At 52.1% G+C, this 12,448-nt stretch overlaps 1 protein-coding gene across 2 annotated transcripts in view; it reads left to right on the forward strand.

Annotated features, from left to right (window-relative positions):
* LOC147113855 (SH2 domain-containing protein 4A) overlaps positions 1-12,448 on the forward strand; it is a 42,303-nt gene that overhangs the window by 10,952 nt on the left and 18,903 nt on the right. The window contains exon 4 of one of the 2 annotated variants that reach the window (XM_085995222.1): positions 7,952-8,057. The exons of the other annotated variant lie outside the window; for it this stretch is intronic. Within the exon in view, the coding sequence (XP_085851348.1) occupies positions 7,952-8,057 (106 nt within the window). The remainder of the gene's footprint in view (positions 1-7,951; positions 8,058-12,448) is intronic. 2 annotated transcript variants of the gene reach the window in all.

Here is a 12,448-nt window from a genome sequence, read left to right on the forward strand (position 1 = left end):
GGTCCTAGCACCGATCCCTGCGGCACCCCACTAGTCACTGCCTGCCACTCGGAAAAAGACCCGTTTATTCCAACTCTTTGCTTCCCATCTGCCAACCAGTTCTCTATCCAAGTCAGTACCTTACCCCCAATCCCATGTGCTTTAACTTTGCACGCCAATCTCTTATGCGGGACCTTATCGAAAGCCTTCTGAAAGTCCAAATACACCACATCCACTGGTTCTCTCTTATCTATTCTACCAGTTACATCCTCAAAAAATTCCAGTAGATTTGTCAAGCATGATTTACCTTTTGTAAATCCATGTTGACTTTGTCCGATCCATGTTGACTTTGTCCGGCAACTGACAGGAGCCTGGATTTCTTTCTCGCTGGTGGATTAGTGGTGGAATGGGACGACCACCTGTCAATGTGAATCTGCTGGTAACCCACTGCATTATCCTCCCTGGACCCTCATTTGCTATGCAGGGTGGAATTAGAGTGGCAATACCACTCCTGATAGGCTTGCCGCTGCTGGGAGGAAGGGAAATACAGTTATCGTGCATCCTTTAAAAGGCTGCAGCCGGCTAAAGGGCAGCATCACTTTTCCACAAGAATGGCTGACGCAGCAACGGCCCCAGGGTTGTCAGCAGCTGCAGACACTGCCAGATTCTCGGATGGATCCATTACCACTCATACACCTTCTCTCTCAGTATTTGAGTGTCAGAGGAACTCACTTCTGCAACGGGCAACCACTGGAAACATTCAAGTACTTTCTTTGCTCAAAACCATTCTGCCAGCTCAAATCGTCTGCCACAAGAGCTACAGCTGGTCTTCAAGGACACTCCATTTAAAAGGATAATGCAGCTCCAAATCTCATCATCATTTGGGTACAGTGTTTATGCCACTCACATACCCTTAACATTGTCTTCTCTCCCTCCAAAGCAAAAGATAACCTAAAACCGGCATCATAGAAATATGGAGGAGGAGGCGCAGCACTGAAAAACCTGAGCGCACATGAAGAGAAGGCACTGCACTTCATGGCCAGACAGACAGGGGAATCTGTGGGAGAGTGCAAGGTTAGAGGTGAGGTGACAACAGAAGGTTGGTAAAAACTGGGAAATGCTCATCATAGGTAGTTTCAGCTTTAAGAGCTTTCTCAAAATATTGCAATGCTGTTACGCTCAACAATTATTTTTTCAAGGGGGAATGTCACTCGAATGGCATCTACACAAAATATTTTGTGTTTCACATCATAGGGGGTGCCTTGTAGGAAGCGGCTTGTCATGATGATTACCACCCATGCACTACGACTGAGGAATCGGTTGCCGGAACCAGTCTCAACTGCTGACGTTTCATCACCAATTGTGTCATGACATCTTAATTGTGCAAGCACCATGCAGGAGGAAATTTCCAGTGAGTTATAAGAGCCGTCACTGAGTTAAGCATTAAACACTAGTTAGGATGAAGACCTGGGAGTGCAAGAGGAGGAGATCCATTCCTCCACGAGGGTAGAGAAGTGACTGCCCTTGGCTGAGGAGCCAGGAGATCCAGATCTCAGTCGCCCAGTCTTCAAAAAAAATAATGATTAGGGAGCATTATTCTCGTGTGGAGACAGTTTGAGATGATGGACAAATAGGAGGAGTCCACTATCTGCATTTCTTAACACATTGCAGGAAGTTTTCCACAAACTGCAGAACACTCTGAAATCAGAGAGCCTGGGAGATTTCTGTGGCATCAAGATACCAGGAACAGCATCCAAGGCTTTTCCAGAGTGGCAACTAACATTGCTGACATGGATCCTTGTGAAAGTGAAATCCTTTCACAAGGCTCCCAAGACCTGGTTGGGACAATCTAGTCTATACAATCAGAATAGCTCCAGTTAGTATACATTAGTAGCTCCTCTGAGCCTGTGCCCAGCACCAGTGGATTGCAAGTAGTGGGTGCAAATGTCAGTGCCCCTCCAGAGAGTGGCATTGAGCCTGCTGCCTTAAGACGCCTCCAATTCTTTCACACGAGGGAGCTTCAGACAAGGGCCCAGCAGACCTTGCCACTGCAAGAGAAAGGCAGCCAGAAGCTGGTCTTTCACACGAGGGAGCTTCAGACAAGGGCCCAGCAGACCTTGCCACTGCAAGAGAAAGGCAGCCAGAAGCTGGTCTTTCACATGAGGGAGCTTCAGACAAGGGCCCAGCAGACCTTGCCACTGCAAGAGAAAGGCAGCCAGAAGCTGGTCTTTCACACGAGGGAGCTTCAGACAAGGGCCCAGCAGACCTTGCCACTGCAAGAGAAAGGCAGCCAGAAGCTGGTCTTTCACACGAGGGAGCTTCAGACAAGGGCCCAGCAGACCTTGCCACTGCAAGAGAAAGGCAGCCAGAAGCTGGTCTTTCACACGAGGGAGCTTCAGACAAGGGCCCAGCAGACCTTGCCACTGCAAGAGAAAGGCAGCCAGAAGCTGGTCTTTCTTGGACAGCTGTTTCCCTGAGACAAGAGTCACCACAGGCCTTTAATGCTCTGGGGGACCATCCCAGCCACGTAGCTCTCAATCTCATCTCACTCAAGGAGCACCTTGTAGGCGTAGGATCATGAGCAATTAAGTTAGCTGGCACAACGTAGACACAGTATTAAAAAGCAGTTGTCAATAGGGTGATTGGCATTTTTGGTAAATAATTGTTCCGTAAAGTAAACACTACTTGGGAAATGTAGATTTCTGTCTTATGAAGGAACTCGGCAGAGGTCCTTGACAGTGAGTGACTTTGTGAGGGTGTGGAGGAAGAACAGGCATGTGTGAAGTGACTTTATTTGGTGAGTGACCCTTTATTAATTGAAAGCACTGGTCCATCAGTTGCGCTCTCCTTTCACTGACTGTCCAGCTGGCTGTCCTGTTCCACACCTTCTCCTTCCTGTGCACCCTCCTCATGCTATGCATAGGGAGGTCTTTCCACTCTCGTTTCATTATCATCACCTTCAGCTTCTGGAAGCAGCAATCCTTTCTTCATTGCAATATTATGCAGTACAATGATTCTTGAGACAGTCACTCGGCTGTATTGCAGGGCTCCACCAGATTTATCCAGGCACCTAAAATGTGGCTTGCAAATTCCTACGGTGTGCCCTATGTAACTTCTTGTAGTGGCATGAGTCTCATTGTATCCGTTATCCTCCTCTCTCTCTGGAACCTTTACTGGAGTCAACAGCCATGACTGCACGGGATAGCTGTGATCACCAAACAATCATGCAAATACATGGCTGCGAGTCATGCGGGTTGGAATGATGGATTATCGCACGATGAAAGCATTATTGCTGCTTTTTGGGTATCTGGAATTGGCATGCAGGATGAGTTGATTGCCATCACAAACTAACTGAACATTAATAAAATTAAAGTCATTCCTATTCATAAAGTTGAGTGGACTAAAATTTAGTGTGACATGTGTTCCATCCATTGCTCCTTGCACCTGTGGGTATCCTACCATTTGGAAGGATATGAATTGCACAGTCCTCCTTAACAGGTGTAGGTGATGAGATTCTGAGCAAATCAACAGCTGCAGAGATATTGTGGTGAAAGCAGGTCAAAGGCTAGGCATTGGGAGATCGAGAGTTATGGTTGTAAGTAACTTGATGGAGAGCTTTTCCAGGGGAGGATGCAAAGGGAATTGTTGTTGAGGGTAGGAGCTGTGGGTGGTGAGGAAAACAAAGAAGTGGTCAGTGATAACCTTGTCAGTGATTGGGACCATGGGAGTCGAGACACCATGTGAGGTGGCAAGGCCGAGAAGGTGGCCATGAATATGGGTTGGGGAGTTTGTCTGGAGGGAAAGGTATAGAGAGGACAGGAGGGTTGTGAATTTGGAGGGGAAAGAGCAAAGGAGCTGAAATGGAGACTGAGGTCTGCATACTTAGTGAAGGAAAAAAGAAGGGCACCAATATAAATCTCCTTGCCATTTCACCAAACAAGCTAAATTTTGTTTTATATATATGTAAATCTTTTAAATTTCTGTAGGAAAAGAAAATACATACTTATATAAAAAAAAAGTAAATGACCACACCTGGTTCTAAAATTGCAGTCTGGACTTTGCCCCAAAGTACAACACACCAGTCTGGGAATTATATATTGGTTGTGGAACAGTGTTCCCAGAAATCACAGAAACCTCACAGTACAGATAGAGGCCATTTCGGCCCATCGAGCCTGCACCGACACATGTCCCACCCGATCCCCGTAACCCCTACACCAACACATATCCCACCCTATCCCCGTAACCCCACGTATTTAATCCCCCTAACACTAAGGGTCAATTTTTATCATGGCCAATCAACCTAACCCCGCACATCTTTGGACTGTGGGAGGAAACCGGAGCACCCGGAGAAAACCCACGCAAACACGGGGAGAATGTGCAAACTCCACACAGACAGTCACCCGAGGCCAGATTCGAACCCGGGTCCCTGGCGCTGTGAGGCAACAGTGCTAACCACTATGCCACCGTGCTGCCCTTCCCCACATTATGTTCCAATGACACCATGCTCTAATTAGAGTACTGGTATCGTCTGCAGCAACATTGCTTCATCCACATCATCAATCCTAAGCAAATCACAAACAAAAGTACTCAACTGTGCCCACCTTATTGTTGCTTTAGTGCTGTGTATAATCACTGGAAATCAGGTTGAAGGTGGCAGAAATTATTAATGTATGACCTCTTTTCACCTGCCCTATTTTTCCCAGACTAAAATATAACCTAAACCTTCAGAGATGATGGTTAGTGACAGATGACAAAGAATCGGGAAAGATGTAAAATGGGCTGCCGACTCACTATCACCTGTTTTACACTGGTACGATAGCAAAATACTGCGGATGTTGGAAATCCGAAATAACAACAGAAAATGCTGGAAAAACTCAGCAGGTCAGGCAACATCCATGGACAGAAATTTGAGTTGACGTTTCGGGTCGAACCCTTCTTCAAAACTGGAAAGAAAAGATAGATCGGAGGCAGGGCTGCGATCGGACAAAAGAATAAAAGAAACAAAAGTAAAAAAGAGACAATAAAAGGTATTAGAAGCTAGACGAGATGGTAATAGGCTGAGATTAGGTGTAAAGTGTACTGGCAGGGCAAGAGATAGCTGCCAGGTGTGAGAGAAAAAGAAAAGGAAAGGAGTGGAAAAATTACAAGAAAAAATGAAATAGGGGCCGAGGTTATGATCTGAAATTGTTGAACTCGATATCGAGTCCGGAAGGCTGCAGAGTGCCTAATCGGAAGATGAGGTGCTGTTCCTCGAGTTTACGTTGAGCTTCCGTGGAACAATACAAGAGGCCAAGGACGGTGAGGTCCGAGTGGGAATGGAGCGGTGAATTAAAATGACAGGCGACCGGAAGCTCGGGGTCACCCTTACGGACTGAACAGAGGTGTTCCGCAAAGCGGTCACCCAATCTGCATTTGGTCTCCCCAATGTAGAGGAGACCGCATCGTGAGCAGCGAATACAGCATACTAGATTGCGAGAAGTACAAGTAAATCGCTGTTTCACCTGGAAGGGGTGTTTGGGGCCCTGGACAGTGGGAAGGGGGGAGGTATAGGGGCAGGTGTTACATCTCCTCCGCTTGCACGGGAAGGTGCCAGGCGAAGGGGAAGGGCTGTTTGGGGTGATAGAGGATTGGAAAAATTTACTGATATCAGTCTTAAATTTACATTTAATAGTTTGAACTTGCTTCTTTTGCCCTATTCTCACAATTTAATTTAAAATAATATTCTGGAATTCCCTTTCCCATATTGTTTACTATTTTGAATATGTTGTCATCTCCCAAATCTGTGTCCATCTTTCCTGCAACTCCCGGTTTGAATCTCTCCAGTTAGATTTCCGCCACAGCACCGAAAAGGCCCTAACCAAAGTCTCAAATGACATCCTCTGTGAATGTGACCGTAGTACTTTATCACTCCTCATTCTCCTCAACTTCTCTGCAGCCTTTGACTCAGTCGACCACACCATCCTCCTTCAATGCCAGTTCTCTTTTGTCCAGTTCAGTGAGACAACCATGCCTGGTTCCACTCATACCTATCCAATTGTAGCCAGAGTATCACCCACAATGGTTTATCATGCCGCCCCTGCACCGTTACCTCCAGAGTCCCCCATGTATCTATCCTTGTGCCTGCTCCTCATCTACATGCTGCCCCTGGATGACAGCATAAACTCTGGACCCTTGCCACTGATTCCATCCCCACCCCCTCCACTGTCTCAGGCTGACCCCAACTGCTCCCATCCTCAGCTTCCTATTCAACCCTGAGCTGAGTTTCACACTCCATATCCTCTCTATCACAAGAATCACCTAGATTTGCCTTTGCAGCCGCCTCTGCACTTCCCTTAGCCAATATGCTACTGAAATGCCTTTGTCACCTCCAGACTCGATTATTCCAATGCTCTCGTGGTTAGCCTCCCATCCTCCAACCTCTATAAACCTCAGCTTATCCAAAACTCTGCTGCCCCTATCCTATCCTACACCAAGTCTTGCACATCGATCACCCTTGTCCTTGCTAACTTATATTGGTTTCCAGTCCTGCATTGTCTCAAATTTAAAATGCTCAGCCTTGTGTTTATAGCCCTCTCTCTATAACCTCCTCCAGCATTTCAACCTACGATAGCAAGTTCCTGTTCTATGGAGCCAGTGCCACTCTAAAGACAGGGCTTTGGCTGGAGTGGGGAGTTGTAAAATAGCAGCAGTAACTTCAAATCAGCATTTCACACTCATTCGCGTCCACATCTCACTGCTCTGCATGCTACCGGCGGTTGTTAGGCGCGCACACGCAAACCCCTTTACCAAGATGACGTCCTGCGCACTTCCAGTTGGAAGTGTGCGTGGGCATCATGGACCCCATTTTTGCGTCTTATGTGGCCGCATAGCGCCTAAAAACTGGGCACTACGCGAACCAATTCAGCCCGCCTTGTATTTAAACCAGAACCAGCAATTGTGCCAATTATGCCGAAATAAAAGTTAATCTTTAGTATCCCCACTCTCCATTACTCCGATTTTGGTATTGTGCATTTCCCCTTCCTTTGTACCACGATTTGGAATTCCTCCCTAAACCCCTCCACCTTTCCTCCTTTAAGACCCTCCTAAAATCCTACCAGTTTGACCACCCCTCCTAATATCTCTTTCTTTGGCTTGGCATTCATTTTATTCCTTATGCCTCTGTAATATAAACGACTTGGATTTTTTCTATGTACGTAGTCATTCTTGTTGTTGACTATCTTGTACCTCTATAAGATCACAGCCCAAAAATTTGGCTGCGTTGTGCCCATTTGGCACTAAACAGCCTCCTAAGCCTCCAATATGGCTGGTAGGAAGCGCATGCTCATTACAAGGTACGCTACACGCCATATTGCTTTAGGCAATCCTCCTAGCCCTGCAGGAATCTTCTTGAAGAATAAAAAACATAATTTGCCTTGGCATCTTCTTGTCAACCTGCTGCATCCCGCTAGGATTCTCCAGTGGGTTTGTCACTGGCCTCTCTCCCCCGAGTCTTCATTAAAATCATGTTAAGGCACTGACGATGTCATCGGGCCACAACTTTCAGTTTTAAATTAGGCCCCCACCTGACTGCAGCGGGAGCATTCGTCCGGCTTCAAAGTCGGCGAAGATAAGATGCCGTTGGGTGGGTTCAGTGCAGCCTCGGCCGATTCTACCGCCTCCCATGCACCGTTACTGCCAGGCGGCGGTGCGGGTTAAACTTGACCAATTGTTTCTGCTGTTCTATACGAATAAAACTTGTTTCTTGGAATGATAGCATTGTCTTTCTTTGGGAAGCTGTTACTGTCTTTTGCAAATTAGGACAGGAGTCCGAATATTGACAAGGAGTCCCTAGAAGTTTGCAAGCATTTGCAGGAAGTCCACCACACAGAAAAGTTTGAAAATTACAAAATTAAGTTGAAGTTTAATGTTCCATTAATTCAAATTTTATACCGAGACAGATAATGTAAACTAATACTGTAAATTCTCCTTGTAGGAGATTCACAGAAAATCAAAGAAATATATTTTCAAATACTGACACCTGGAATACAGATGAACAATTTAAACCAAATGGAGAAGACAAAATATATGCAACTTGCAAGGTTAGAATGTGGTCACATCAGAGACATTCTTTTAATGGGGTGGGGGGGGTGGAGATCACAAACAATGGGGGGGTGAGGGGGGAGATCACACACAATGGGGGGGTGAGGGGGGAGATCACACACAATGGGGGGGTGAGGGGGGAGATCACACACAATGGGGGGGTGAGGGGGGAGATCACACACAATGGGGGGGTGAGGGGGGGAGATCACACACAATGGGGTGGGGGGGAGATCACAAACTATGGGGGGGTGAGGGGGGAGATCACACACAATGGGGGGGTGAGGGGGGAGATCACACACAGTGAGGGGGGGAGATCACACACAATGGGGTGGGGGGGGAGATCACACACAATGGGGGGGTGAGGGGGGGAGATCACACACAATGGGGGGGTGAGGGGGGAGATCACACACAATGGGGGGGTGAGGGGGGAGATCACACAATGGGGGGGTGAGGGGGGGAGATCACACACAATGGGGGGGTGAGGGGGGAGATCACACACAATGGGGGGGTGAGGGGGGATCACACACAATGGGGGGGTGAGGGGGGAGATCACACACAATGGGGGGGTGAGGGGGGAGATCACACACAATGGGGGGGTGAGGGGGGAGATCACACACAATGGGGGGGTGAGGGGGGAGATCACACACAATGGGGGGGTGAGGGGGGAGATCACACACAATGGGGGGGTGAGGGGGGAGATCACACACAATGGGGGGGTGAGGGGGGGAGATCACACACAATGGGGGGGTGAGGGGGGAGATCACACACAATGGGGGGGTGAGGGGGGAGATCACACACAATGGGGGGTGAGGGGGGAGATCACACACAATGGGGGGGTGAGGGGGGAGATCACACACAATGGGGGGGTGAGGGGGGAGATCACACACAATGGGGGGGTGAGGGGGGAGATCACACAATGGGGGGGTGAGGGGGGGAGATCACACACAATGGGGGGGTGAGGGGGGATCACACACAATGGGGGGGTGAGGGGGGGAGATCACACACAATGGGGGGGTGAGGGGGGAGATCACACACAATGGGGGGGTGAGGGGGGAGATCACACACAATGGGGGGTGAGGGGGGAGATCACACACAGTGAGGGGGGGAGATCACACACAATGGGGTGAGGGGGGAGATCACAAACAATGGGGGGGTGAGGGGGGAGATCACACACAATGGGGGGGTGAGGGGGGAGATCACACACAATGGGGGGGGTGAGGGGGGAGATCACACACAATGGGGGGGTGAGGGGGGAGATCACACACAATGGGGGGGAGGGGGGAGATCACACAATGGGGGAGGGGGGAGATCACACACAATGGGGGGGTGAGGGGGGAGATCACACACAATGGGGGGGTGAGGGGGGAGATCACACACAATGGGGGGGTGAGGGGGGAGATCACACACAATGGGGGGGAGGGGGGAGATCACACACAATGGGGGGGTGAGGGGGGAGATCACACACAATGGGGGGGTGAGGGGGGAGATCACACACAATGGGGGGGTGAGGGGGGAGATCACACACAATGGGGGGGTGAGGGGGGAGATCACACACAATGGGGGGGTGAGGGGGGAGATCACACACAATGGGGGGGAGGGGGGAGATCACACACAATGGGGGGAGGGGGGAGATCACACACAATGGGGGGGTGAGGGGGGAGATCACACACAATGGGGGGGTGAGGGGGGAGATCACACACAATGGGGGGGTGAGGGGGGAGATCACACACAATGGGGGGGTGAGGGGGGAGATCACACACAATGGGGGGGGTGAGGGGGGAGATCACACACAATGGGGGGGTGAGGGGGGAGATCACACACAATGGGGGGGTGAGGGGGGGAGATCACATACAATGGGGGGGTGAGGGGGGAGATCACACACAATGGGGGGGTGAGGGGGGAGATCACACACAATGGGGGGGAGGGGGGAGATCACACACAATGGGGGGGGAGGGGGGATCACACAATGGGGGGAGGGGGAGATCACACACAATGGGGGGGTGAGGGGGGATCACAAACAATGGGGAGGTGAGGGGGGAGATCACAAACAATGGGGGTGAGGGGGAGATCACACACAATGGGGGGTGAGGGGGGGAGATCACACACAATGGGGGGGTGAGGGGGGGAGATCACACACAATGGGGGGGTGAGGGGGGAGATCACACACAATGGGGGGGTGAGGGGGGAGATCACACACAATGGGGGGGTGAGGGGGGATCACACACAATGGGGGGGAGGGGGGATCACACACAATGGGGGGTGAGGGGGGGAGATCACACACAATGGGGGGGTGAGGGGGGGATCACACACAATGGGGGGGGTGAGGGGGGCGATCACACAATGGGGGGGAGGGGGGAGATCACACAATGGGGGGTGAGGGGGGGAGATCACACACAATGGGGGGGTGAGGGGGGCGATCACACACAATTGGGAGGGTGAGGGGGGCGATCACACAATGGGGGGGAGGGGGATCACACACAATGGGGGGTGAGGGGGGGAGATCACACACAATGGGGGGGTGAGGGGGAGATCACACACAATGGGGGGGTGAGGGGGGAGATCACACACAATGGGGGGGGTGAGGGGGGCGATCACACACAATTGGGAGGGTGAGGGGGGGGATCACACACAATGGGGGGGATGAGCGGGGAGATCACACACAATGGGGGGGTGAGGGGGGATCACACAGAATGGGGTGGTGAGGGGGGAGATCACACAATGGGGGTGAGGGGGGCGATCACACAATGGGGGGGAGGGGGGAGATCACACACAATGGGGGGGTGAGGGGGAGATCACACACAATGGGGGGGTGAGGGGGGAGATCACACACAATTGGGAGGGTGAGGGGGGAGATCACACACAATGGGGGGGTGAGGGGGGGAGATCACACACAATGGGGGGGTGAGGGGGGAGATCACACACAATGGGGGGGGTGAGGGGGGCGATCACACACAATGGGGGGGTGAGGGGGGATCACACAGAATGGGGTGGTGAGGGGGGAGATCACACTCAATGGGGGGGCGAGGGGGGAGATCACACACAATGGGGGGGTGAGGGGGGATCACACAGAATGGGGTGGTGAGGGGGGAGATCACACACAATGGGGGGGTGAGGGGGGATCACACACAATGGGGGGGCGAGGGGGGATCACACACAATGGGGTGGTGAGGGGGGAGATCACACACAATGGGGGGGTGAGGGGGGAGATCACACACAATGGGGGGGAGGGGGGATCACACACAATGGGGGGGTGAGGGGGGGATCACACACAATGGGGGGGAGGGGGGAGATCACACACAATGGGGGGGAGGGGGGGATCACACACAATGGGGGGGTGAGGGGGGAGATCACACACAATGGGGAGGTGAGGGGGAGATCACACACAATTGGGAGGTGAGGGGGGAGATCACACACAATGGGGGGATGAGCGGGGAGATCACACACAATGGGGGGGTGAGGGGGGAGATCACACACAATGGGGGGGTGAGGGGGGATCACACACAATGGGGTGGTGAGGGGGGAGATCACACAATGGGGGGGAGATCACACAATGGGGGGATGAGCGGGGAGATCACACACAATGGGGGGGTGAGGGGGGGATCACACACAATGGGGGGGTGAGGGGGGAGATCACACACAGTGGGGGGGTGAGGGGGGGATCACACACAATGGGGGGGTGAGGGGGGAGATCACACACAATGGGGGGTGAGGGGGGGATCACACACAATGGGGGGGGTGAGGGGGGGATCACACACAATGGGGGGTGAGGGGGGATCACACACAATGGGGGGGGTGAGGGGGGAGATCACACACAATGGGGGGGTGAGGGGATCACAAACAATGGGGAGGGGAGGGGGAGATCACACACAATGGGGGTGAGGGGGGAGATCACACACAATGGGGGTGAGGGGGGAGATCACACACAATGGGGGTGAGGGGGGGGATCACAAACAATGGGGAGGGGAGGGGGGCGATCACACAATGGGGGGGTGAGGGGGGAGATCACACACAATGGGGGGGAGGTGGGAGATCACAGACAATGGGGGGGAGGGGGGAGTTCACACACAATGGGGGGAGGGGGAGATCACACACAATGGGGGGGAGGGGGGAGTTCACACACAATGGGGGGAGGGGGGAGATCTCACACAATGGGGGTGAGGGGGAGATCACACACAATGGGGGGGAGGGGGGAGATCACACACAATGGGGGGGTGAGTGGGGAGATCACACACAATGGGGGTGAGGGGGAGATCACACACAATGGGGGGGAGGGGGGAGATCACACAATGGTGGGGTGAGGGGAGATCACACACAATGGGGGGGTGAGGGGGGAGATCACACACAATGGGGGGAGATCACACACAATGGGGGGGAGGGGGGAGATCACACA

The sequence above is a fragment of the Somniosus microcephalus genome, chromosome 8 (assembly GCF_052327205.1).
Source record: "Somniosus microcephalus isolate GS21.2 chromosome 8, FLI_Smic_1.0, whole genome shotgun sequence".
NCBI lineage: Eukaryota > Metazoa > Chordata > Chondrichthyes > Squaliformes > Somniosidae > Somniosus > Somniosus microcephalus.